At 40.7% G+C, this 27,824-nt stretch overlaps 1 protein-coding gene across 1 annotated transcript; it reads left to right on the plus strand.

Moving 5' to 3' along the window:
• Positions 1 to 94: 94 nt before the first annotated feature.
• On the plus strand, positions 95 to 26,631 carry POGLUT1 (protein O-glucosyltransferase 1). The gene is made up of 11 exons (XM_045902922.3): positions 95 to 251; positions 993 to 1,083; positions 2,605 to 2,748; positions 8,922 to 9,057; positions 11,205 to 11,326; positions 17,117 to 17,176; positions 18,750 to 18,849; positions 20,637 to 20,695; positions 21,701 to 21,868; positions 24,083 to 24,139; positions 24,790 to 26,631. Exons 1-11 carry the CDS (start codon positions 167 to 169, stop codon positions 24,944 to 24,946), a joined length of 1,179 nt encoding a protein of 392 aa, XP_045758878.1. The 5' UTR covers positions 95 to 166; the 3' UTR covers positions 24,947 to 26,631.
• The last annotated feature ends 1,193 nt before the right edge of the window (positions 26,632 to 27,824 follow it).

Raw genomic sequence — 27,824 nt, forward strand, 5'->3', positions numbered from 1 at the left:
CGCCGGCCGGGGCTCGGAGGCGGGGAGGCGGGGAGGCGGAGGGGCGCGCGGCCATCTCTGTGCGGGGCGGCCCTCCGCCCACGTGGCCCGGCGCCCACGGCCATCTTTGTGCGGGGCTGCGCTTCCGCCGGCGCGGCAGCGGGGACTCCGCAGTGGGTTGCGGGCCATGGAGCGGTGGGTGCGCCCGCAGCTCCGGCTGTGGCTGCTGTTCCTATTACTGCCCCCAGTGCCGGGCCGCCAGAAGGAGTCAGGTGGGCTCCGGGCAGGGCAGAGCCTGCCGCTGGGGCTCCGGGTCGGGTCCGGTCCGTAGGCGCTCTCCCGCCCCGCTTGGTTTCCTGGTGCGGCCGGCGGCCAGCTGATGCTGTGGCCGCTGGAGCGCAAAGCTGGGCAGAGGGCACGGGGAGCCTTGGAGCGGAGAGTGAGAGCGTCTGGGTGCCTGGCGCTGCTTTTACTGCCCAGGACCCTGGAGAGTAATCCGACTTTCAGGATTGGGATAGTGGGGAAGAGAGGGAATTGTGTTCACCCACAGCGGGTTTCGCCTGCGCTTGGTTACACTGCTCCTCCCAAAAACACACTGGGGGATAACTATCGTGTGCGTGCATGTGCGCGCGCGCGCGCGCGCGTGTGGTTCTTAGTGAATTGCCAGAGAGATGAAGGGAGGATTAAAGTCTGTGGCTTTTAACTGATCCTCTTTATAGGGTTCACTTTGATTAGTAAAAGGTGAGAATATGTGTCACCAGTTTATTCATAGCTTTCTGAGTGCCAGGCTTGGACATTTTCCAATTTCTCGGACACCTGACAGCCCGAGTAGAGGAGCAGACTTGACATGAGTGCTGGAGAGTTACAGAATGACTCCTTCCTGGCATTTCGTTTCCACCAGTGGAATGGGAAGGGGTGTCTAAAAGTTTTGGCCTTCTGTTGGTTCTGCATGCTTGCTGCTAGCAAATGAGAATGCCCAGGGTATTTTGTTAACTCTCATTTACTTCTTGAAGGTTCAAAATGGAAAGTATTTATTGACCAAATTAACAGGTCTTTGGAGAATTATGAACCATGTTCAAGTCAAAATTGCAGCTGCTACCATGGGTGAGTTCTTTTCTTTGATGTGTCTTTGAGAGTTTAGTGCTTGTCACAAGAAGTCCCCTAAAATCCTCAAGAGACCTGGGTTACAGTGATCAGAGGGCCAAGCATGCCTTGATAAAAGACAAGGTTCCTGCAGTGGGTTTCCTATTTCTCGGGAACAAAAATCTACTAGGGTAGGAGAGGCCCAGGTGGTCTCAACAAGGCTACTTACTCCTTGGAGTTAGCTACACATACTTGTCTGTGTTCCCCACTGGACTGAAAGCTTCTTGAGGTCAAGGCCTATGTCTTTTTTTTTTTTTAAAGATTTTATTTATTTCAGAGAGAGAATGAGAGAGAGAGCACATGAGAGGGGGGAGGGTCAGAGGGAGAAACAGACTCCCTGCCGAGCAGGGAGCCCGATGCGGGACTCGATCCAGGGACTCCAGGATCATGACCTGAGCCGAAGGCAGTCGCTTAACCAACTGAGCCACCCAGGCGCCCTTTTTTTTTTTTTTAAAGACTTTATTTGACAGACAGCAAGAGGGAACACAAGCAGGGGGAGTGGGAGAGGGAGAAGCAGGCTTCCCGCTGAGCGGGGAGCCCCATGTGGGGCTCGATCCCAGGACTCTGGGATCATGACCTGAGCCGAAGGCAGACGCTTAACGACCGAGCCACCCAGGCGCCCCTCAAGGCCTATGTCTTAATCAGTGTTGCATCCTGGTGCTGGCCCTCAGTAAGTACTCAGTAAATATTGTCAGGGGCATGAACATATTTATAAATGAACCTGATCATAATTTCTTGTTGGTTCTTTTTAAAGTTGCGAATTGTGGCTGAGAGGGTAGTATGGTAGAAAGGTTACTTTGAAAGCAGCCTTGGGTTCTAGGATCTGCAGAACTCCCACTAATTATCGCTGTGGCAAGTCACTTAACTTCTCTGGGTCTCAGATTCCTCATCAGCTAAATAACAGGGTCCTTTAGTTCCTCATTGTGTTATTCTATGACTCCTCAAAAAATTCCCCTAATGCTTATGGTACTTATTGAAAACTATATACTGAACTTTAAAAGGGATACAAAATAGTGTAATTTCTGGTTACTGCTGTCAGGCTGTGAGAATATGTGAGGTGAGTGGGGGCCAGACAGACCAGAACAAGGGAGTCAGTCTGAGACCAAGGACATCAGACAGTGTCAGACTGTAAGGCATAGATCATACCTTCTGTGGGAATCAGAGAAGGGGAGGTCAGTGGGACTGCAGTGACTGGGAGGACATGGGTGTTGTGTATCGAAGGAGGAATGTGCATCAAGCAGAGGAGGGGCAATCCAGATGGAGAGAGGAAGAAGAGAAACTGACTTGCTTTTTCCTCTTTGTGGCTTTGTCGTTTGGGTTTAGATTACCTGTGTGCTTCTGGGGGAAACTCATTCCTGCCCTTTATTCTTTCCCTGGTTTACTGTGTCTTCTAATACTAAATCTAAACCCACAGATAGGAAGTAGGTGGAATGGTACCACTTTCTTGACCTGCCTTCCCTGACGATTCACATTCTTTCCCAGGGTCATAGAAGAGGATCTGACTCCTTTCCGAGGAGGCATCTCCAGGAAGATGATGGCGGAGGTAGTCAGACGGAAACTAGGGACCCACTATCAGATCATTAAGAACAGATTATACCGAGAGAATGACTGCATGTTCCCTTCAAGGTAAGAATTATGAGGTAGATATATCTTCCGATCTTCTTATATATGGGCTTACTTGATATTGTTCTTTTTAATTAAAGGGACCCACAGGTGAATCTCTCCTCACGTTTCAGAGGGACTAGAAAATAGTGACAAGCTCTTCTTACCTGGGGATTTTTCTTGCCAACTCCTGCCCCCCTTTCTCCTATATTAAAGTCTGTCTCCTCTCTCTTCTTGAGGCTTGGCACATCACTAGTTGTACTGGCTATGGCTCTGCCCTCATCTTTCCCCAGATATAGAAGCTGCAGGGCACAAGCTGATTGAGACCTGGTAGGAGTGAGCTGGGCTCAAGGAGGAGAAGCATTGAGTGTTTATCATGGGTTGTTCTAGATACTGAATATTTGAAGAAGGGTGGCTGAAAGACAAGAGTAACTGGGGCTGCAGATTACGCAGGCTACACTAGCCAGGAATTCAGATGTGAAAGTTGAGGTAACATATCAGTGGGCTGAGGGCTGGGGGTGATCTCGGAGGGTCATGTACTGAGCCTGGAAGTTGGGTTTAGGTAGCATTATATGTTTATACAACAAACGAGAAACTTCCCTTTTAGGAGTCTTTTTTTTTAAAACTCAAATCTTTATAAAATTACGAAGTACAAAATTCAGAGGCCATGGTATTCCCCTGCCTAAGATCTTCTTTCTAAACAATCTCTATTCTGTCATTAAAAGTAAAGTGAGTGAGTGACACCTGGGTGGCTCAGTCAGTTAACTGTCTGCCTTCAGCTCAGGTCATAATCCTGGCATTGAGCCCCGGGTCAGGCTTCCCACCTCAGTGGGGAGTCTGCTTCTTCCTCTCCCTCTCCCCCTCCTCCTGCTCGTGCTCTCTCTCTCTCAAATAAATAAATAAAATCTTTAAAAAAAAAAAAGTAAATGAGCAGTATTGCAAGTAACATCCATCCATATGGACATAAGGAATTTTTCTTTTTTTTTTTAAGTTTTTTTTTTTTTTTAAGATTTTATTTATTTGAGAGAGAGAATGAGAGAGAGAGAGCACATGAGAGGGGGGAGGGTCAGAGGGAGAAGCAGACTCCCTGCTGAGCAGGGAGCCCGATGTGGGACTTGATCCCGGGACTCCAGGATCATGACCTGAGCTGAAGGCAGTCGCTCAACCAACTGAGCCACCCAGGCGCCCAAGGAATTTTTCTTAATAACAACTTTATTACAAATTACTACATTTTCATTGTCAAAAATATGTAAAAACAACAACAAAAAAGAAAATAAAGATCACTTAATATCTTACTACCTTGAAGTAATCACAATTACATTTTTGTTATCAAGTGTCAGGGGCAAATAAGGTGGTAGTGAGCAAAATTATTGAGGTATTTTATTTTTATTTTTTTTTAAGATTTTATTTATTTGAGAGTGAGAGAGCATGTGAGCATGAGTGGGGGGAGGGGCAGAGGGAGAGGGAGAAGCAGACTTCCTGCTGAGCAGGGAGTCCTGTCCAGGGGCTCGATCCCAGGACCCTGAGATCCTGACCTGAGCCAAAGGCAGACGCTTAACCAACTGAGCCACCTAGGCACCCCTATTGAGGTATTTTAAACAGACATTTGTTTCATTATTTGGGATAATAATAGAAACTTTATAGATTATGAGTGTAGAGGAATTTCTAATTTCTACAAATGAAAAAGAAAATAGGAGTATAGACATTGTTAGACTTTGATAGCTTACCTAATGTTTAATAGTTAGCCGAACAATTTCCAGATGAAATTAAATACTTTCAAAGTTTCTGAAAGGCACATACCTCTCATTCCAGACCTCAAAACATTTTGGTCAGAATCATGAGCTCTTAGAAATATTCTTAAGGAAGCACAGGACCTTTCATTGACAATAAAATAGTCTCTATCTCTAAGGCATGGAAAGTTCCCTATCTCAACTACATACACAACTAAGGAAACAGAGTTGAGCAAAAAAGAAACAAAATGAAATATTCAGAACTAGTGTCCTTAATGAAATGGATACAGTTGAATAATATCTCAGATTCCCATCTAGCCAAAACAGTATCTTTCTAGGTCTAGATACTTCTAATTCATCCAGTGGGAGAAGCTTATATGGCATTTAGAAAATTTTATTCTGAACAAAGTAAAACGTAAATTCAGCAGTTCAAAAATGAGCTGAGAGATTTAGCTGAGGAACCAGAGCACCATCTAATTAAATGACTGGAGACATGTCATTTCAAAGATGGAGAATAATGGTATTTTTAAAATAATAATTTTAGTGAGGTATGGCTGACATAAACTGCACATACTTAAAGTATACAACTTGGTAAGTTTCTTGATGTTCATTATCTTTTTAACATTAATTTATTCTTAATTGAAGTGTAGTTAATATACAATATTATATTAGTTTCAAGTGTACAACATAGTGATTCAACATGTATATGAATTACAAAATGCTCACCATGATACATGTAGTTACCACCTGTCACCATACAAAGTGATTATAGCGTTATTGAGTATATTCCCTATGACTTCTTTTTATTGAAGCGTAGTGACACACAACGTTAAACTTAGTTTCAGGTGTTCAACATAGTGATTCTGGACAACTCTGTATACTCTGCTGTGCTCACCACAAGTGTAGTTACTGTCTTTAACCATACAACACTATTATAGTACCATTGATTGTATTCCCTATGCTGTCCTTTTTATCCTCATGACTTATTCATTCCATAATTGGAAGCCCGTATCTCCCATTCTCCTTCATCCATTTTGCCCCATCCTCTCACCCCCTTTCGCTTTGGCAACCATCAGTTTGTTCTCTGTATTTATGGGTCTGTTTCTGCGTTTTGTTTATTTTGTTTTGTTTTCTGGTTCCACATATAAGTGAAATCATATGGATTTATTTATTTATTAAGTCTTTTTGGTGTATGGTATTTGTCTTTCTCTGTCTGACTTATTTCAGTTAGCATTAATACCCTCTGGGTCCATCCATGTTGTCACAAATGCCAAGATTTCTTTCTTTCTTATGGCTGATTAATATTCTATTATATTATCTAATAATAATATCTATTATATATATGATATATATATCATATATTATCTATTGATGGACACTTAGGTTGCTTCCATATGTGGACTATTGTAAATAATGCTGCAGTAAACATTGGGATGTATATATCTTTTCAAATTAGTATTTTTGTTTTCTTTGGATAAATACCCCCTAAAAGCAGAATTACCAAATCATAAGGTATTTCTATTTTTAATTTTTTTGAGGTACCTCCATACTGTTTTCCACAGTGGCTGCACCAATTTGCATTCCCAGCAATAGTGCACGAAGGTTCTCTTCTCTTCACATCCTTGCCAACATTTGTTATTTCTTGTCTTTTTCATAATAGCCATTCTGACTGGTGTGAGGTGATGATGTCTCATTATGGTTTTGATTTGCATTTCCCTGATGATTAGTGATGCTGAATATTTTTTCACATGTCTGTTGGCCATCTGTACATCTTCTTTGGAATATATTTATTCATGTCCTCTGCCCATTTTTTTATTGGATTGTTTTTTGGTGTTGAGTTATATGAGTTCTTTATTTACCCTTTACCAGATATATCATTTGCAAATATCTTCTTCCATTTAGTATGTTGTCTTTTTGTTTTGTTGTTTCCTTCACTGTACAAAAACTTTTTAGTTTGATGTAGTCCCAATTGTTTATTTTTGCTTTTGTTGCCATTGCCTGAAGAGACAGCTCTAAAAAGATATTGCTAAGACTAACGTCCAAGAGTTTACTGCCTGTTTTCTTTTAGGAGTTTTATGGTTTCAAGCCTTGCACTTAGGTCTTTAATCCATTTTGAGTTTGTTTTTGTATATGGTGTAAGAAAGTGGTCCAGTTTCATTCTTTTGCATGTAGCTGTCCAGGTTTCCCAACATTTATTGAAGAAGGTATTTTTTCTCTATTGTATATTCTTGCCTCCTCTATCATAGATTAATTGACCATACAATTGTGGGTTTATTTCTGGATTCTCTATTCTGTTCTAGTGATCTATGTGTCCATTTTTGTGCCAGTGCCATACTATTTTGATTATTATTGCTTTGTAGTATAGTTCAAAACCTGGGATTATGATACCTCCAGCTTTGTTCTTCTTTCTCAAGATTGCTCTGGCTATCCAGAGTAGTTTGTGATTCCATACAAATTTTAGGATTATTTGTGCTAGTTCTGTGGAAAATGCTATTGGTATTTTGATAGAAGCATTGAATATACAGATTGCTTTCAGGAGCATGGACATTTTATCAGTATTAATTCTGCCAATCCACGAGTATGGTATGTCTTTCCATTTATTTGTATCATCTTAAATTTCTTCCATCAAGTACAGTTTTCAGAGTACAGGTCTTCTACCTCATTGGTTAAATTTATTACTAGGTATTTTGTTCACTGTACTGTGCATGAGATCTCTAGGGCTTATTTACTACTTGTTGTAAGTTTGTACCTTTAAACACCATCTATCCTGTCCCCCTATCCCCTCTACCCTCTGGCAACCACCATTTCTTTCTCTCTTTTTACAAGTTTGGCTTTTGGGGTGTCTCTTTAATATGGTTGAGCATCTTTTCTTTTGCTTATGAATCCCTGATATTTTTTGCAGTAACCTCCCTATATATAAGTCAGTATTTTAAATCAGTCATTTCTATGCTGCTGAAAAATTTTGGTTGAACCTTGGAATGCTGCCCCCAGGATAGTGCTGGTCAGGACCTCAAAGAATGGGGCAGAAGAGCTAAGCTGTCAGTGTATCTTCTCTTTCCAGAAATCCTCTGAGGATACCTGGAGAGGCTAATCGGAAAGCTATACAGGCATACCTTGTTCTATTGTTGCTTCGCTTTTATTGCATTTTGCAGATACTGCATTTTTTCTTTTTTTACAAATTGAAGGTTTGTGGCAACCCTGTGTCAAACAAATCTATTGGTGCCATTTTTCTAACAGCATTTGTTCACTTCGTGTCTCTCTATCACATTTTGGTGATTCTTTCAATATTTCAAATTTTATTATTATTACTATATTTGTTATGGTGATCTGTGATCAGTGATTACAGCTCACTGAAAGCTCAGATGATTGTTAGCATTTTTTATTTTATTTATTTAAGATTTTATTTTATTCATTTGACAGAGAGAGAGACAGCGAGAGAGGGAACACAAGCATGGGGAGTGGGAGAGGGAGAAGGAGGCTTTGCGCTGAGCAGGGAGCCCGATGCGGGGCTTGATCCCAGGACCCTGAGATCATGACCTGAGCCGAAGGCAGACACTTAACGACTGAGCCACCCAGGCAGCCCTTGTTAGCATTTTTTAGCAATAAAGTGTCTTTAGTTAAGATATACACGTTGTTTTTTTTTAGATATAATACTATTATTGAATACTTAATAGACCCCAGTATAGTATAAACATAATTGTGTACATAACACTCCTTTTCTGGCTTGCAAAACTGATTTTGATAGTGTTCTGTACTCAAGTTGAAGACAATAAAAGTTTTCCTATCTTTCTTCCTAAATTATGAGACTTAATTTTGGTAGAAATAAAAAAAATCTTTGTGAGAAGCAAAGCCCAACGGGCACAATTAGAAAATTAGCTTTCTCGGGGCGCCTGGGTGGCTCAGTCGGTTAAGCGTCTGCCTTCGGCTCAGGTCATGATCCCAGGGTCCTGGGATCGAGCCCCACATGGGGCTCCTGGCTCAGCGAGGAGCCTGCTTCTCCCTCTCCCTCTGCCTCTCTCCCTGCTCATGCTTTCTCTCTCTCTCTCTCTCTGTATCTCTGTGTCTCAAATGAATAAATAAAATCTTAAAAAAAAAAAAAAAAGAAAATTAGCTTTCTCCAGTTCTTAACAAATTTGTATCTTGCTTACTAATTAAACAAAAGGGGAAATTAAAAAAAAACTAGGAGTAGATAGAGAAGAGGTGGTAGGAGTAGCAATAATACAGCCTCCAAACTTATGACCTAGTTGGAAAATTTCATTAAGTATTGCAAGCTGGAGGAGGTTAGCTAGGAAAGATAACTTGCACAATATAAAAGAATAGGAAAGTCTTTTTAGAAGAAGCATTGCTTTCAGGAGACTTTGCAGTAGGCTGATGATCTGAACACTGGCTTTCAAAGTGGGAATGGGACCCTGTTTTGTCCTATGGCAGACACTAGTCTGGTGAATATGTGGTATTTCTGGTTGGCAGATGTAGTGGTGTTGAACACTTTATTTTGGAAGTTATCGGGCGGCTTCCAGACATGGAAATGGTGATCAATGTACGAGATTATCCTCAGGTTCCTAAGTGGATGGAGCCGGCCATTCCAGTCTTCTCCTTCAGTAAGGTAAGTATGGGAAGAACTGTATGGGGAGATGGAGGGTGGTCCTCTAGAGTATGAGTAGGAGATGATTGTCCTGTGACAGAGTCTGATGGGTAATGGTGAGGATGAGACCTGGGTTCCAGGAATTGGTCTGTGTCCCTCTTAGCTTCACAGTGGCTGAGCAATAAGACTGAGGAGATGGTAATGTGAGTAAGATTGCTTAAGTGTCTATAGGGGTAGGGATGAAGGGTAGGGAATAATGGAGGCCTGAAGAGCCACTGAAGGCAAGATTCAGAGATCCTATAGAGCATGGGAGAAAGTGGCTCAAGATAGCTCATGGGCTTGGAGTTAGGAAACACCTTTGTTCAAAAAATATTTGTTGAGCTCCTATATATATGGTCCTATCTGTCCTATCTGTCAGTCTGTCCCAGGGGCTCAGCATAGCTAACAGTGAAATTGAAGGTGGTAGATAACTCCACACAGTTTGTGCCTTAACAGTGCGTTGAGGGGATAGGCCTGGGATATCCAAGAGGGATATGTGAGAGAGTAATCTTTGGGTCTAGTTATGGAGGAATAGGAGTACTAGCTCACACCTGTGGACTTGGAGAACTTGGGACAATTAATATCTTCTCAGTGCTCAGGTTCTTGCAAATATTTATTGGCAGGGATGGGCCTTGGTTCCCTAGAGATTAGGCATGAACACATTTAGGGGGAGGCCTTGAAGAGAATGGATAGAAGATTCTATGGGGGAAGAGTGGGTTTAGGAAAATGCTATGGACTTTGAGAAAAGGAACACCATCTCTGATTTGGTTTCTCCAAAGAGGGACCTTTTATCCATACTTTTTCTTTATCACAGTTTACTTTCTCTATAGACTTATTTCCTGTGTTGCAAGTGGGCTGAGGCCACATTGGTGTTGTGTTTCCCATGGTTTAGCCTCATTTATCAAAAGTGCTTGGTCTCGCTGTTTATCATAAAACCCTCCCAGAAGAACAGATAGTGGCTCCCATATACATCAGTAAGGACTTCATGTTTGTTATTTATTTGTTGTTTTGGTGGATGGTAAAGTATGACCATCAGTATACTTTCTTTTCATCTTTACTTTTCTTTTCTTTTTTTTTTAAACCAGTGACTCCTAGTCCCTAGAGAGGGATTTTAGTCTTTCAACTTTGTAGGAATTGTTCAGCTTCTCTTGAGCAGCTGTTATGCCTGAGCTGCTTGATGAATCACATACCATTTTTTAAAAGTATTTGAGAAAAGGTGAATAGCATATTGCATGTGTAATTCCAGTGAAGAAACCAAAGAGTTAGAGGTCTGTCAGTGGCCAGAATTTTAATAGAAGTAACCATAAAAAGGGGAACAAATGGTTTTAAACTTTTTTCAAAAGATGTGGGATAATATCCCTTTCCCCCATCCTGCCCATCAGCACTTCTGGTCCTGATCAACAAATAACCAAGAGTTTACTGACCAACCGGTGTGAGCTCCACAATACCACAGTATTAGGTAATACTAATTAACACTTATTGAGTACTTACCATGTACCAAGCAGTGGTCTAAGCTTTTCATTAATCATTTAATATTCATTTAATATTCAAACCAAGCCCATTAGATAGATAACATTATTGGTATTATTATTTCTCCCACCATAAAGATAAGGAAACTGAGGCATAGAAAAATTAAGTAACTTGTCTGGAGTTGGAAAGAGGTAGAATCAGCATTCAGACTCAGATGATCTGTTTCAAGAGCCCACGCTCTTAACCATTGCACTGTGATTCTTGCTCTCAAAAGACCCATTTAGGAAATAATCAGGAACTGGTAACACAGTATATACTATAAGTGTATTAGCAGTTAAAAGATGAGAGAGTTCCTTAAACTAAAAACCCTAACAGTGTAATAATGTCCTCTAGAAAAACAGAACTTTGGGTAACTGGAAAAGTTGACTTTTAATGAGATTTCAAATTCTGGGATTCAGTGAGCCCATGAATTTTAACCCAGGGTCATTTTTCCCTTTTAATGTCTAGAGTGTAGACTTTGCGGACTAGGGAAAATAGATGTGTGGCAATGTTAACACTTGAGCAAGACCTCTGTCCAGATCCTGTGGCATGACAGTAGTTTGCTGCTTCTCTCTCTGTTCTGAGACTGATTTTGAACAACCCTTCTGTTTCTGTTGAAGACATCAGAGTACCATGATATCATGTATCCTGCTTGGACATTTTGGGAAGGGGGACCTGCTGTTTGGCCAATTTATCCTACAGGTCTTGGACGGTGGGACCTCTTCAGAGAAGATCTGGTAAGGTAGGTCCTTTAGAGAGGTTTTCTTTGTCCTTTGTGGGTCTTCTTGAAATAAACAGTAGGGTATACATAATTATTTACTTTAAAATGACTAACTTTTAAGTTAAAAACAAAAGAAAAACTGCTTACAGCATAAGCAATTTTGTATGTGTATAAAATACTTACATATCCACAAGAAAAGAGCAGAAGAACCTACCCTAAAGTATCAGCAGTGCCTTTGTGGAAAGGATTATTGGGGCCCTTTCTTTTCTTCTTTAAATTTTTCTGTATTTTTAAGATTCTCTAAATAAGAGTGAATTCCTTTTATAATTAGAAAAAAAATGATTGACCATGTTGTGGAGGAGAATAGAGAATGACTTGGAGGAACATAAATGCACTTTCTAATTTAGAGCTAAGTCCTCTGGGTGGGGATGAGGAGGGCATACATGTCCCAGAGATATCTCAAGTACAAGCTTATTCCGGATCCTCCTGATTCACGACGGAGACGTGCCTGGGCCAGTTGACTTGATCTGCTCTCATTTCAGGATTTAGTTTGTCCAGGTCATCCAAGCTGTAGGTATTTCTTACCTGGCTACGTTTCGCATTAATGATTCAATCAACATTGGTACCTAATTAGCATACTTCTAGAAATATGGTCTTTATAGGTCTTAGGTAATGGGAAAGCAAAAATTTAATTCAACTTTATTTCCACAAATATCTGTCACCTGTACCACATGTGGCTGGAGATTCACTGGGGGTGAAAAGAATGTCCCTTTCCTGGAGAAACAGGTAGGGCTGCAGTCCTTAGTGGCAGTTAGAGCCACCAGGTAAAGAATGAGTCTATTATCCAGTAGATGTTATTTTGAAAATTATTTTCTTTAAGATTTTATTTATTTATTTGAGAGAGCGAAAGAGAGCGAGTGCATGAGCTGGGGGGAGGAGCAGAGAGGGAGGGAGCGGGACAAGCAGCCTCTCCTCTGAGCACGGAGCTCAATGTGGCAGACCTTGATCCCAGGACCCTGAGATCATGACCTGAGCCAAAGTCAGACGCTTAATCAACTGAGCCACCCAGGAGCCCCCAAAATTATTATTATTATTATTATTTTTTAAGATATTATTTATTTATTTGAAAGAGAGAGAAAGAGAGAGAGAGAGCACATGAGAGGGGGGAGGGTCAGAGGGAGAAGCAGACTCCCCGCTGAGCAGGGAGCCCGATCCCGGGACTCCAGGATCATGACCTGAGCCGAAGGCAGTCACTTAACCAACTGAGCCACCCAGGCACCCCCCCAAAAATTATTTTTTAAGATACCTTGGTCTTATACGTCATTGAACTAGGACTGGAAATTGTCCTTTTCAACTCCTTATTTCAGGGATGAGGGAAGGAAGGCCCAGAGAAATTGAGTGACTTGGTTAAGGTCAGGAACCAATCTAGGCCTGAAGTCCAGGCGTCCACACCACCAGTTAACCTTACCTATGCTCTCCAGACATTGAGACCATCATTTCCTATGTAGCTTTTGGTTTTGAACATAAGTTTAAAAGGGAAAAATAAAAAGATCTTAATTTTTTTTTTTTAAAGATTTTATTTATTTATTTGACAGACAGAGACAGTGAGAGAGGGAACACAGCAGGGAGAGTAGGAGAGGGAGAAGCAGGCTTCCCGCTGAGCAGGGAGCCCGATGCCGGGCTTGATTCCAGGACCCTGTGATCAGGACCTGAGCCGAAGGCAGACATTTAACAACTGAGCCACCCAGGCGCCCCTACAAAGGTCTTTAACCAGTTTTTCTTTAAGTTATTCTTGGCCTTAATTATCTAATCCTTTTTTTTTTCCCCAGGTAATTGCAAATACTCTTTTCACATTCTTCCTTCTTTTTACAGCTCTTTTTTGACCTGCTATACATCTACTTTGTTTTGTTTTGTTTTTAAAAGAGAGAGAGTGTGAGCTGGGGCCGCTGGGGCCGGAGGGGTGGGGGGAGCAGCAGAAGGAGAGGGAAAGAATCTTAAGCAGGTCTTGTGCTGAGTGTGGAGCCTGACAAGGGGATCAGTCTCACAACCCTGAGATCATGACTCGAACCAAAATCAAGAGTTGGATGCTCAACTGACTGAGCCACCCAGGCACCCCCTACTTTGTCTCTTAAATCCTTAAAAACAAGCTGTTTTTCTGATTATGAAACCTATACATGCTCAGAAAAATGTATGTCTAACATCAGCAACTTTCCCACTGACTTGTCAGTGTGTCTTAGATCTTTCCATGTCAGTACATATGAAACTACCTCATTATTTTTATCAGTTGCATGATATTCCATTGTGTGGATAATAATTTACCTCATTATTTTCTGTAATAGACTTCTAGGCCACATAGGTAACATATGCACAATTTCTTTTTTTCTGGACTATTTGAGAGTATGTTGCACACCTTATGACCCTGTACATCTTAATATGTGAGTGTGTATTTCCTTTTTTTTTTTTAAAGATTTTATTTATTTATTTGACAGAGAGATCACAAGTAGGCAGACAGGCAGGCAGAGGGAGAGGGAGAATCAGGCTCCCTGCTGAGCACAGAGCCCGATGTGGGGCTCGATCCCAGGACCCTGGGATCATGACCTGAGCCGAAGGCAGATGCTTAACCATCTGAGCCACCCAGGCATCCCTTAGTGTGTATTTCCTAAGAGCAAGGGTATTCTCTTTTATAACCATGCTGCAATGATCAAATTCAGGGAACAATATTGGCACAACATTTAATTATGCCAATAATGTCCTATATGGCACATTCTGCCTCCAGTACATGATACAATCCAGGCCTGTGTGTTGCATTTAGTGGTCATGTCTGTTTAGTCTCCTGTGATCGGGAACAGCTTCTTAGTCTGTCTTTCTCTTTCATAACATGGACATTTTAAAGAATGCAGGCTGTGCGTTTTATAGAATGTTCTTCAATTTGGTTTTGTCTGTTTTTCATGATTAGATTCAACTCATGCATCCCTGGCCCGAATACTTACCTAAGTGATTTGCATCCATCCACGCCTCTTTAGAGCTGTTAATTTTGATCACCTGGTCAAGGTGTTGCCAATTCCTCCACTGTGTAGTTACTGTGCCCCCCCACCTTGTAAACTACTAAGCAATTTTTAGGGAGATAGATTATCTTTTAAAATCTAAGCTTATAAGAACATATTTTTCTTTTGATATCTTCCCCTCTTATTCTTCAATTGAATTTATTTATGGGGCACCTGGATGGCTCAGTCAGTTAAGCATCTGCCTTCAGCTCAAGTCTTGATCTCTGGGTCTAGGGTCAAGCCCTGAGTTGGGCTCTCTGCTCAGTGGGGAGTCTGCTTCTCCCTCTCCCTTTGCCCCTCCCCCACCCCACCCTCTCTCTCTCAAATAAATAAATAAAATCTTTTTAAAAAGTATATGATCATAGAATTACAATTTTATTTTTTAGAGCCTTCCATTCAGAAGCTCTAGCCATGTGATTTCATTTCCTAATTTGAAACTTTAATAATCTGCTTGTTTATCTGCATTGATGCCTGCCTGCTCTTTTTCTATTTTTCTAATCTTTTGGGAGTTCGTCCCCATTGACTTACTTTTCACTCTGTAGAAGAATTAAGTGTTTCTGTAGATTTAAAGATTTCTGTCTCTACTGTCACGGGGTAGTTATAAAAGAGGTCTGACTCAGCACCAGGGTGCCACTTTTAACACTTGCCTGGGGAAAAAAAGTCCTAACATAGGTCTTTTGAGGGGTAGGTAGGTGGATAGAAAGAATGAGGGCGAGGGAAACAGAGATGGTACAAGTCTGTGTATATTAAATGCAGCTTTCCCAGGGACCGAGGACATTTATACTCAAAATTTCAGTGTAAATTGATACTTTTTGTTAGGTAGTTTGGCAATATATATCAAAATATAAAATGTGTATGTCTTTGACCCAGCCATTTCACTTCTAGAATTTATGCTGAAGAGTTAATTAGACAAGTATGTAAAGATGTGTACACAAAGATGTTCACTACAATGTTGTTTCTTAAAGCAGAAAGTTGGAAACTTCTTAAAAGCCCATGAATAAGTAATGAAGTGAATTATGACATGGCTGTAAAATGGAATATTGTGCATGAGTGCAAAGTAAAGGGACTCCGGATTCAAACTCTGGCTCTTATTAGCTGTGTGACTCTGGGCAAACTGCTTAGCCTCTCAAGAACCTCAACTATAAAGTAGGGATAATAAAGCCCACTTCAAGAGTTTGTGAGAATGATTATATATATGTATATGTATGTGTGTGATCTCTGTTATATAGAGCAAGGTTTCTCAATATTGGTAGTACTGAATTTCGGGCTGGATCATTCTTTGTTGTAGGGGGCTTCCCTGTGCATTGCAGGATATTTAGCATTCTTGGTCTTAATGTCACTAAATGCCACTAGCAGTCCCCCAGTAGTGACAATCAAAAATGTCTATAGTCATGGCCAAATTCTGGGAGAAAGGGGCAAAATCACCACCAGCTGAGAACTACTGATATGGAGAAATGACTGGAAGGAAATTCTTCGTGGAAATGTTAAATTGCTAAAAGTGGGATTGGGAAGGTTCCAGGTGATTTTTTTCTACTTTTACTTTATGCTTTTCCATTAGAATTTTCTATAATGAGGATATATCATTTTTTCCACTAAAAAAATCTAATAAAACAAAAATAACCCAGGGTTATGGTATTTCTTTTTTGGTGGGAGGGCGTATGGAGCACAGTGATAGATAGTTCTGGCCTTGGATTGGAGAATCCGGTAAAGATGGTCCAGCAAGGAAGAGCTATAAGATAGGCCAGGAAAATGAGTGATGCTCTCAGCTGAGACTGAGAGAAAATGAGTAATGTGACATTTATGTATCTAAAAGTATCTCTACCTAACAAGTTTATATCCTCAGTCTCTCCATTATGGTATACAGCCCCCCAGTCCCTCATTAACTCTAGTTCAGCCCTTCCCCTCTTTTTTCAGAGGAAGACACTGTGCAACCTCTGTGCAGGGTTCCTACAAAGGAAGTTAAGAATGATGCATCTGTGAGCTAGCAGTTTCAGCAAGGAAAGCTGGTCATGGTAATGTGTACTGAGACCTGAGTTTCAGGGACTTTGACGGAGCACTTAGTACAGTCTCAAGAATATCAGGATGCTTTGCAACATCAGACAAATTTCTGGTGATACTGCCTGTGCATCCAAAAAATGAAGTCAAGGAGTAATTTGTTTTCTTACCCTTAATTCAATTTCTGATATTTTCTGCAGTTGTCTTTGCCTATTAAATTTATCAATAGCAGCACTCTAGTTAAAGTAGAGAAGAAATCCTCATTGTATTGCATTTAACAGCTCTAAACATGTCATTTAGAACTTGGGAATTTTTTTTTTTTAGATTTTATTTATTTATTTAGAGAGAGAGTGCGTGTGCACGTTCCTGAGCAGGGGAAGGGACAGAGGGAGAGAGAATCTCAAGCCGACTCCCTGCTGAATGAGGAGCCCGATGTGGGGCTCAGTCTCAGGACCCTGAGATCATGACTTAAGCTGAAATCAAGAGTCAGATGCTTAACTGACTGAGCCACCTAGGTACCCTGGGAACTTTTCTTTCAGTGTTGTTAACTTATTAATGGAGCAATGGATTGTAGATATTATTGGCTAGCACCTCCAAAGGAGTGAAGTAACAACAAAAGGGAATATAATGTCATTGAGGGCTTTTTCTTTTGAGAGCCTGGGTCAGACTTATTTAAAAATGTGAAATTCTGAACTAATCTTCAGAACTGGTTAAAACACATCCTCATATAGTTCAGAGAAAAACATAGAAACTAACTGAAATCTAATTTTAGGTCAGCAGCACAGTGGCCATGGAAAAAGAAAAATTCTACAGCATATTTCCGAGGATCAAGGTGACTATATTTTCTGTTTTTTATGAAGATATTTGTAAGATGCAAGTAATTTTGAGGGTAGTTGTAGTTCAAGGAAAAAGCTAGGATAACTAAGAAGTAAATGTAGAATCATAGAATTTTAGCCTAGAGAAGAACTCAAATTATTTGCCCAAATCACTCTTTTTTTTTTTTTTTTGGAAGAGAGCGCATGCGTGTGAGCAGGGGAGGAGAGAGTGAATCTTAAGGCTTCATGCCCAGCCTGGAACCTGACTCAGGGCTTGATCTCACGACACTGACATCATGACCTGAGCCGAAATCAAGAGTCAGATGCTTAACTGACTGAGCCACCCAGGCGCCCCTTGCCCAAATCACTCTTAATTGAACTGAAATTGAAAGAAGTAAAGTTCATTCATCTAGTCATTCAACAGGTATTAACAGAGTGCCTTGAGTGTGTTAGGCATTGAGTATATGTTGAAGAGAACGGCTGACTTGTCCTCTTGCCTAAGAGATTATAGTTTTCTATAGGGAGCTTCTGACCTGGCTCTCTGCTAGTCACTGCTAGTTAATGGCAGAGCAGCATCCATTACCAGATATCCTGACTGCCTTTTTCATGAGGCCATGTGGCTGCCAAATAGTGGTGGAAAGCACAGACTGAGACTGGTGGAAATGGAAAGGGAGGCAGGGAAGAAGAAGAAGAGGAGGGAGAGGGAAATGCTAGGCAAGGACCCTCTCTCTCCATGTTGCTCAGACCTACATCCCCAGTGCCAGGAACAGTACCTAGCATGCAGATACATGATGAATATTTGCTGTACAGATGAACAGAATAGGGAGAAGAGTTTAGTTGTTTTCCTGGTCAGTTCTTGTCGGAGATCACACCTTCTATTTACTTGGGCCGTGAACTTGAGAATGCAGACAGGCCCAGCAGCCACTGCTTACTGGTCCTTACCAACTTCTCTGATTCTCAGATCTGGAGATCACAGCTTCTTAACTGTGTGTGGACTTGAAGAGTTCTAGGACTTCCTATAAATTATATGGGGATATGGGCACTTTTCTAGAGAGCGGTCCACAGGGAGTCTAGGACCCCTCAAATGTCAAGACCATCTGCTACTTGGACCATAACTAGGACTTTTTCTACATATAATCTTCAGGTTTTTAAGCCCTTTAGTTTTCTTTTTAATTTAAATATTGTGTTGGACTGTACAGAACACAGACAACAAAGTTCATGTAGCTATTTTGGGGAGGGGTGATTACCTAGTCACAGAGCTGTGAGTACTAATGATTATAGAGGCTCCATGAACGCTGCTAAAAGGGAACTCATTACTTGGGATATGTCTGTAGTGCCCAGAACAACGTAATCTTAAAGATTAGATGCAAGCACAAAAGGGCCCAATATTCCCCATCCCTGAAGGGTAGAGTAGGGAACAGCCGGGAACACCTATATGCCTCAGGGCCCAGTAACCCCCTCCTCTGCTGTGAAAATAACCAATAAGTTATCCGTCTCTGTGTATGGTCATTGCATTGCTTACCTTTCAGATATTGGGAACAGTATTATGGTGTGGGACACATTGTTTTATGTCACATGTTTCTTTTATAGGACAAGTCCAGAACGAGATCCTCTCATTCTTCTATCTCGGAAAAATCCAAAACTTGTTGATGCAGAATACACCAAAAACCAGGCCTGGAAATCTATGAAAGTAATCACCAATCATCTGACTAGAACCATAGCAGTGAACATTCTCATTCAAAGAACATTGCCACCTGGGTAGAATTCCAGATTGTTTCCTCTCAGTGGTAGATGGATGTAGAGAAAGTTCCACAAACTAGTATTAGCATATATGTAAATTATTCTTTTTCAAACTCAACGTTGCTTTTCTGGGCCATATTATGAGTAGTATTTTTTATCACTTTGAAGGTTTAAACCAGAGGACACCAACTTTTATGGAAAGGGCCAAATGGTAAATATTTTAGGCTTTGTGGATTGTATGGTCTTGTTGTAGTTACTCAACTCTGCCATCACAGGGGAAAGCAGTCACAGACAATATGTAAATGAATGAGCCTGGCTGTGTTCTAATAACACTTTATTTATGGCACAGAAATTTGAATTTCATGTAATTTCCACATGTCATAAATATTCTTCTTTGGATATTTTTCAAGCATTTGAAACATAAAATATTCTTAGTTTGTGGGTTGTATACAGAAACAAGCAGTGGTCCAGATTTGGCCTATGGGCTGTAATTTGCCAACCCCTGGTTTAAACCAGTGGTTCTTAACTCTAACTATACAATCCAATCAGAGAGCTTAAAAAAAAATGAATCAAATGAATCAGAGTCTCTGGGGATGGGGTCCAGGCATCTTCATTTGTTTGAAAATAAGGATTTGTGTTTCAAAATGAATAAAGCATATGTAACTGAAATATTATAATTGAATGCCGGAACTAAGGATTAGGTGAACAGGTAAAACCAAGTGGGAGGAGGAAGTGTGGGATTCAGAAAGGTGAACTGTAAGGTGAAGTGAGCAATGACTGGCTCTTTCAGGTTGGTGTTCATCTCTGTCTTCTTAACTGTATGACTTCTTGCTGTATTCAAAGAACTTTAAGCCCTAAATATCCTCATTTGAAATTTCCATATACCATATGAGGATGATAAGAAAAAAAGGTTTAAACTTCTTGTGGGAAAACTAAGTGTATCTGAGATGCATTATTTGATAGTTTTAATCGAACAGGAGCAAAAGTTTAAGAAACTTTGTTGAAAAATAAAAATACGAAAAATATATCCATTCAGCACAGCCTATACTGTGGGAAGCTACGAAAGCAAACCAGACTTATTTCACTCATTAAGACGTTTACCATCTGGCAGGGTAGCTGGAATATAGATGGGGGTCTCCAAACTCAAATGCCCCTAGGGGCCACAGGCATGAGCAAGAAAGAGCGCTAAAGGTCCGGTCATTTCTACCAAGGGAATAGAAGCCGAGTTTATCAGACCTTCCTTTTTCTTTATAAGAAAACTTGGAAATCTGGATTTTTGTAAGAAATATCTTACCACCTGTGAATGTTGGCAGTGGTTTGAATTTTTATATTTAAATACTTTGCATCCCCAACAAAATCTGTGTGTGGGTTACACCTCTAAGCCTACCAGGCACCACCTGTAACATCCTCTATGTATAATTTACACAGAGTGAAACACGCTGTAGGTTAGAACCTCTAAGTTCAGAGAAGGATCCACATGGCCTTGGGAGCTTAAACTCTAAAATCAGACAGGCCCTTGCTCCTCTCCTTAGGCCCACATGCCCCTGAGCAAGTCTCCCAACTTTTCAAGGTCATGGCTTCTTCATCTATAAAATGAGATAATAACATCTCTGAATGGATTTATTCAGGACACTGAAATGAGGTCATGTTGATGGAATGCTTAATAATGCTTGCTGCACAGTGGTCTTCAATAAATACTACCACTCTCAATACTAATAGCTTCCTTTTCGCTTAAAGGATACTTTGGGGAAGCCAGCTGCTAAGGATGTCCATCTTGTGGATCACTGCAAATACAAGTAAGGCTTCCAGGACTCCTGACTCTTGGCTTCCCTGTTGCATTCAGAATAGCTTGACATTGGGGCAGAACTTCAATACTAGGGCCCCACTGGGGTTTATGAAAGTCCTGTTCATTCATTTGGTTGTTGTTTACCGAGACCATGCTGTGTGCACGAGGCTCTTGCCTGAGTTCTGTGGCAACTGCAGAGACAATAATGGTCCCTGCCTCCATAGACCTTGCTGCTAGTAAGCAAAGTGGTGGGACTCCCTCTCTCCACATCCCATCCAGCCAAGAGCTGAAGTTAGATGAAGTATTTATCAGGTTAAGAAGGGTTTATGTTTCAAAATGAATAAAGCATATGTAACTGAAGTATTATAATTCAATGCTAGGACTAAGGATTAGGTGAACAGGTAAAACTAGGTCAGGAGGAGGAAGTAGGGGGATTCAGAGAGGTGAATACTGATTACACTGCACAGTGGGAAGTATAGGGTAGAAGCAACTCTAGTTGGAGACAGAAGTGCATAAGAAATGCTGAAAAGAAAATGTTCTAACATAGCTTTTTTTCAGAGGGTATTTCTTTGAAGATTGATTATGTATGCCTGGTTCTCTTCTCCCAACTTCAGAAGAAGAGGGAACAGAGACCAACGGAGGCTTTGGCGGGGTACCTTATGGGAAAAACAAGATTTTGGGGAGCCATGACTCAGAGACATTAGGCCCAGGAAAGCTTATAGGAAAGCATAAGCTACTGTCTCCATCTGAGCCTTGTATAGCACCCAGCTCGTGGCCCTATCTAGCTCTGTCTGGGCAAAGAATCCGCCTTCCCCCCTCACCCTGACACTCCCTGGAACAGTCAGTAGCCCCTGGAATCCCACAGGGATATGTGGCTGTGTCCTGGAAAGCTGAAAATAGAAAGGGAGGGGAGAGGGGTCATAAAAGGAGAGAAGGAGAAGAGGGAATAAGAAGAAAAAGATATTTGTGGCAGCAGACCTATAGTATCAAGTATATTTTGCTCTTTCTTTCCCAGGTATCTGTTTAATTTTCGAGGTGTAGCTGCAAGTTTCCGGTTCAAACACCTCTTCCTGTGTGGTTCACTTGTTTTCCATGTTGGTGATGAGTGGCTGGAATTCTTCTATCCACAACTGAAGCCGTGGGTTCACTATATCCCAGTCAAAACAGATCTCTCCAATGTCCAGTGAGTGGCTCTCCCCCAAGCAGAGTGCCTAATGATTCCCACAATCTGCCTCTAAGACCCCAGCCATTTAAGACATTTACTGCTGATGGCTTTCTCCCTTGACAGCTTTTTCTCCTTACATGGTTTGCATATATAGTGTCACTATTCAACTAGGCTGTAAGTGAGATTTAATTTGAAAAAGTGCTCTAAAGCTAGTTTAAAATGTAACATTCAGAAAAAAAAAATGTAACATTCAGATAATACGCAGTAGAAAAGCTCTTATCTCTCAAAGACTAAAGATAAGGATATTAGATGTTGTTATATTGTCAAAGGGACTTTCAGATACAACGTGAGAACTGACCCCACTGAAGCTGAGGCAAATTTTCTCACATGAGAGGAGAAACTAAGAAGAGATATGGAAAGGGGCCAGAAACGTAAGCCCAGTGCCCTTTTCTGGGGGCGGGAGCAGGAGATAGAAGGGAAATTTTTCTTCACTATTGATATTTGATGTGTATCATTGAACATTTCTCTATTTTCTCACGTATGTCCCAAATCTACAACAGGTTGCCTTTAGCCTGTGTGTGGGCTTTTGTTGTTGTTGTTGTTGTTTTGGTCTTGTGAGGACTCTAATATCTGTGCTTTAAAAAAGAAATAATCCATTATCCACCTATCTAGAGATTAACCATAGATCTCAGTCTATGGTCTTTCTTTCTTTTTTCTTTTCAAATTTAAGGAAGTTTTTATTTTTTTTATTTAAATTTTATTAGTTAACAAATTAGGGCAATATTGGTTTCTGGAGTAGAAGTCAGTGATTCATCACTTAGATACAACACCCGATGCTTATCACAACAAGTGCCCTCCTTAATATATATCACCTGTCTAGCCCATCCCCCACCTACTTCCCTCCATCAACCCTGTTCTCTGTTGTTAAGAGTCCCTTATGGTTTGTTTCCCTCTTTCCTTTTTTACTTTTCCCCCTTCCCATATGTTCATCTGTTTTCTTTTTAAATTCTACATATGAGTGAGATCATATGATGTTTGTCTTTGTCTGACTGACTTACTTCACTTAGCATAATACAGTCTAGCTCCATCCACATTGTTATAAATGGCAAGATTTCATTCTTTTTGATGGCTGAATAATATTCCATTGTGTATACATACCACGACTTCTTTATCCATTCATCAGTTGATGGACATTTGGGCTGTCTCCATAGTTTGGCTATTGTGGATAATGCTGCTATAAACATCAGGGTGCATGTACCCCTTTGAATCTGTATTTTTTTTATCCTTTGGGTAAATATCTAGTAATGCAATTGCTAGGATATAGGGTAGTTCTGTTTTTAACTTTTTGAAGAACCTCCAGACTGTTCTCCAGAGTGGCTGCACCAGTTTGCATTCCCACCAGCAGTGCAAGAAGATTCCCCTTTCTCCACATCTTCACCAATACCTAGTGTTTCTTGTGTTGTTAATTTTACCCATTCTGACAGGTGTGAGGTGGCATCTTATCATGGGTTTGATTTGTATTTCCCTGATGATGAGTGATGTTGAACATCTTTGCATGTGTCTGTTAGCCATCTGGATGTCTTCTTTGGAAAAGTGTCTATTTGTGTCTTCTGCCCATTTCTAAATTGGATTATTTGTTTTTTGGGTGTTGAGTTTGGTAAGTTCTTTATAGATTTTGGATAGTAACCCTTTATCAGATATGTCATTTGCAAATATCTTCTCCCATTCCGTAGGCTGCCTTTTATTTTTGTTAATGGTTTCCTTTGCTGTGCAGATGCTTTTTATCTTGATGAAGACAAAATAGTTCATTTTTGCTTTTGTTTCCCTTGCCTCTGGCGACATGTCTAATAATATGGCTGTTGCTACAGCCAAGGTCAGAGGTTACTGCCTGTGTTCCCCTCAGGATTTTGATAGATTCATGTCTCAGATTTAAGTCTTTCATCCATTTTGAATTTATTTTTGTGTCTGGTGTAAGGAAGTGGTCCAGTTTCATTCTTCTGCATGTTGCTGTCCACTTTTCCCAACACCATTTGTTGAAGAGACTGTCTTTTTTCCATTAGATATTCTTTCCTGCTTTGTTGAAGATTAGTTGATTATATAGTTTTGAGTCCATTTCTGGGTTCTCTGTTCTGTTCCGTTGATCTATTTGTCTATTTTTGTGCCAGTATATATATGGTTTTTCTTTCTTAGTTTGGTCTGTATTTTAGAGTCTAATAATTCTTTCAATTTTAGGGAGTTGTTGCATTTTGTAAAGGCAAATGATGATGTGGCTCAAGAAATTGCTGAAAGGTAAGCTCTGTTCATTTTTCCTTATCATCCCCGTTTTGCCCCAGCTAAAGGTATATGAATATTGTTATCATGGTGATATCTGGATTTCATCCTCACTATACAGAGATAATCAGAATTAAAGCTGTCCAGGAGGAAAACACACATTTACATATGTCCCAGGCCCATCCTTTATAGAAGTAGACTGAAATCTTTGAGGTGATTAAACATGTACAGAATTTCTGAGCATTCACTGCTTATGTGTTTGTTTTTTAAGAAAAAAATACTAAGTTTTGGGCACCTTGGTGGCTCAGTCGTTAAGCATCTGCCTTCGGCTCAGGTCATGGTCCCAGGGTCCTGGGATCGAGTCCCACATTGGGCTCCCTGCTCCGCGGGGAGCCTGCTTCTCCTTCTCCCACTCCCCGTTTGTGTTTCCTCTCTCGCTGTGTCTCTCTGTCAAATAAAATTTAAAAAAAGAAAAAAATATTAAGTTTTATTGCTAAGTGCATGTGTGTGGCTAGGATGGCTATAGGGTTGGCTCTGAGAATCAAGAGTTAATTCATATAAAGCATAAGCATTCTGAACAGTGCTTACCACAAGGTAAGCAGTCACATGTAAGCTATTAGTATTATTAAATGCTGTGCTTTAAATGTTCTTGTTAATCTTGTCTCTAGGGGAAGCCAGTTTATTATGAACCACTTGCAGATGGAAGACGTCACCTGTTACTGGGAGAGCCTGTTGACTGAATACTCTAAATTCCTATCCTATAATGTAACAAGAAGGAAAAGCTATGATCAGATTATTCCCAGAATTTTGAAAACTGAACTCTAGTCATCATCGCGGACCACAGTCCTCTTTGGCAGCAGCTCTCAGATATCCTGTGGTGAGAGCTTACCATGAGTGCGGCACGTATACCTTGAATACTGTTATCAAGCCAAATACCTGGTTTTCCTTATCATGCTGCACCCAGAGCAACTCCCGAGAAAGATCCAAAATGTGTGTAATACAGACCTGAAGCAGCTCAACGCTTTGGCTGGATAAGGACCAGAAATCATGAGATGTGGGCTTTTAACCCAGTTCTACTTTTTATTTTCTTAAGACCAATCACAGCTTGTGCCTCAGATCATCCATACATGTATGTCCATCACCGTGAAACTGACTGTGTCTGTGGGATGATACTTTGTCCCATTATTTGGAGCAGAAAATTAATCATTTGGAACTAGTACAGCTCATCACCGCAGTTCTGCAGTTATTCTAGGTTTGATCTCTGTCACTGTATTTTACTGTAGGAAGCCCTATAGGATTTATGAAAAATACTTGGGGATCATTTCCTGAAAGGTCTAAGGAAGCAGTAGTTGTACCATGCAATGATGGGGCAGTTCTCTTTTGTAAAAGCATAAGCTTTTTGGTACTCAGGAGGTTTCTGTAATGCTACAGAGAAAGGGGCCAATTGCCTGAATAATTATTGCAATTGGATTTCAAGTTCCCCTTTTGTGCCTTCACACACTTGTTTTTATTGTCTCTATTTAAAAAAAAAGAAAAAACCTCTTAATAAATGTAGGAAGTAGTCCTCATTCTTGAAAGGAACTGTGCATAAAACAGCAGTCCTTCCTCACTCCTTGCACACCCTTAATATTTTTCCTCTTTAAATCGGCAGCAGTCCATATCCTCAAAGGTTTGCAGGGACCTCAAGGAGTCTTCACCTATGAAATGTTACACTGGGAGTTTAGACCATCCAACCTGAGCACTTATGTCGGAGATACTTCAGTGCAAATCCGTGTTGGAGTTCCTCCTTTCCCCTTTTTGAAAAACACATTGGGATAGTAGTTTAATCTCTCAGGATGCACTCCCTAGCACAGTCAAAAATGAAGAAAAATTTTTAGATGAAAACCCACAGAGTCTGGTGACGCAGAACCAACCTTGTCCCTTAGGCCCAACTTTTTCACATTGAAGTCAACTCTTTTCCTTTGCTTAAGAACTGTTCAGTATTAGTTGATTTCAAAATTAGTAAATGTAAGGTTCAGTCATATAAAATCAGGAATTTTATTCCATTAGTGAGAAATGTATTTGGCTTTTTAAACTTCTTTCCACAAAAATTTAAGTCTAAGGACTTTTTAGAGGAGTTGAATATCCTTGGTAAGATCATTGCATAGAATAAGGCAGACATTGAAAGTTAGATGTTTTGTTTCTGAGTATTAAAAATTAATGGGGACCATGTCTTAGGTGCTAGAAGTCTAGCAGTAAGCAGTCTGGATTTCTGAGTTGTACTGTAGTTTTGCCTTGTCAATGTGAGGCCCCAGTAGATGTTCTCTTTCTGTGTTTTAATTTTCCTGTCACTAAACTAGAAACAGAATTTTCTATCATTTGGATTAGGAGCTGAAACTGCATTTCCCTGGGAATTTCCCATTTTGCTTCAAGTTCCAGCTCAAGCTTCCCATCTCTGAATCTTTTCTTTCATTCCTCTGGGCAGTTAGGGGCTATCATAAAACTTTGCTCATGTCTGTTATATAACATCACATTGCACTGTAGTTATTTGACTATTTCTGCCACTGTTCTGTGGGCTTCTTGATGGGTGGGAATCATGTCTTACACATCTTGATGTCTCTATCATCCAGTACAGTACCTCGCACAGAGTAGATACAAAGAATTATTGGAAGATTGGTTGGGTGGATGGATGGATGGATGGATGGATGGAGGCAGTTGACTTGACTAGATCCTCTTTATAGATAGACTAGCCATTGGCTCCTAAGGGGGACTGGACAAGACTGTAAAAGTGGAATCAATGCAGATTCTTATCTGCTCTTTGAATAGTCAATAAGGGCATCTTTGTATTTAAATTCAGGAAATGTTATTCAGATTTTATACTTACCTGTTTACCTCAGTGTAGGCGGTATGAGGATGGTGTGTAACAATATGAAAAATATATGTTTTTGGAAATAATTTTTATCCCCATAACTTTTGAAGGTTGTTGTTGTTAACACTGGCTAGGTCCTGGGGTACCTGAGTGGCTCAGTCATTTGAGTGTCTTGCTCTTGGTTTCGGCTCAGGTCACGATCTCAGGATCATGAGATTGAGCCCCACTTGGTCTCTGTGCTCACTGTGGAGTCTGCTTGAGATTCTCTGCCTCTCCCTCTTCTTAAGCATGCCCCCCCCCCACTTACATACTCTGTCTCTCTCAAATAAATGAACAAATAAAATCTTTTAAAACAAAACAAAAAAACAAAAAAACACTAGCTAGGTCCCACACTTACCTTTCCTCCTCAAAGCGCTAAAGGCCATACTTAGAAAAAAAGAAAAGAATAGGTTTTTTTTTTTTTAAAGATTTTATTTATTTATTTGAGAGAGGAAGACACAGCGAGAGAGGAAATACAAGCAGGGGGAGTGGGAGAGGGAGAAGCAGGCTTCCCGCCGAGCAGGGAGCCCGATGTGGGGCTCGATCCCAGGACCCTGGGACCGTGACCTGAGCCGAAGGCAGACGCTTAATGACTGAGCCACCCAGGTGCCCTGAAAAGAATAGTTTATTTGAATGAAGTGGGATACATGGGTAGCACAAGTAATGCTTTTCCTTTCTTTATTTTATTTTTTTTTAAGATTTTTTATTTATTTATTAGAGAGAGAATGAGAGAGAGAGAGAGCACATGAGAGGGGGGAGGGTCAGAGGGAGAAGCAGACCCCCTGCCGAGCAAGGAGCCCGATATGGGACTCGATC

Source organism: Mirounga angustirostris, unplaced genomic scaffold (assembly GCF_029215605.1).
Source record: "Mirounga angustirostris isolate CCGP_5_RB_7025 unplaced genomic scaffold, mMirAng1.0.hap1 SCAF_1, whole genome shotgun sequence".
In the NCBI taxonomy this organism is placed as follows: domain Eukaryota; kingdom Metazoa; phylum Chordata; class Mammalia; order Carnivora; family Phocidae; genus Mirounga; species Mirounga angustirostris.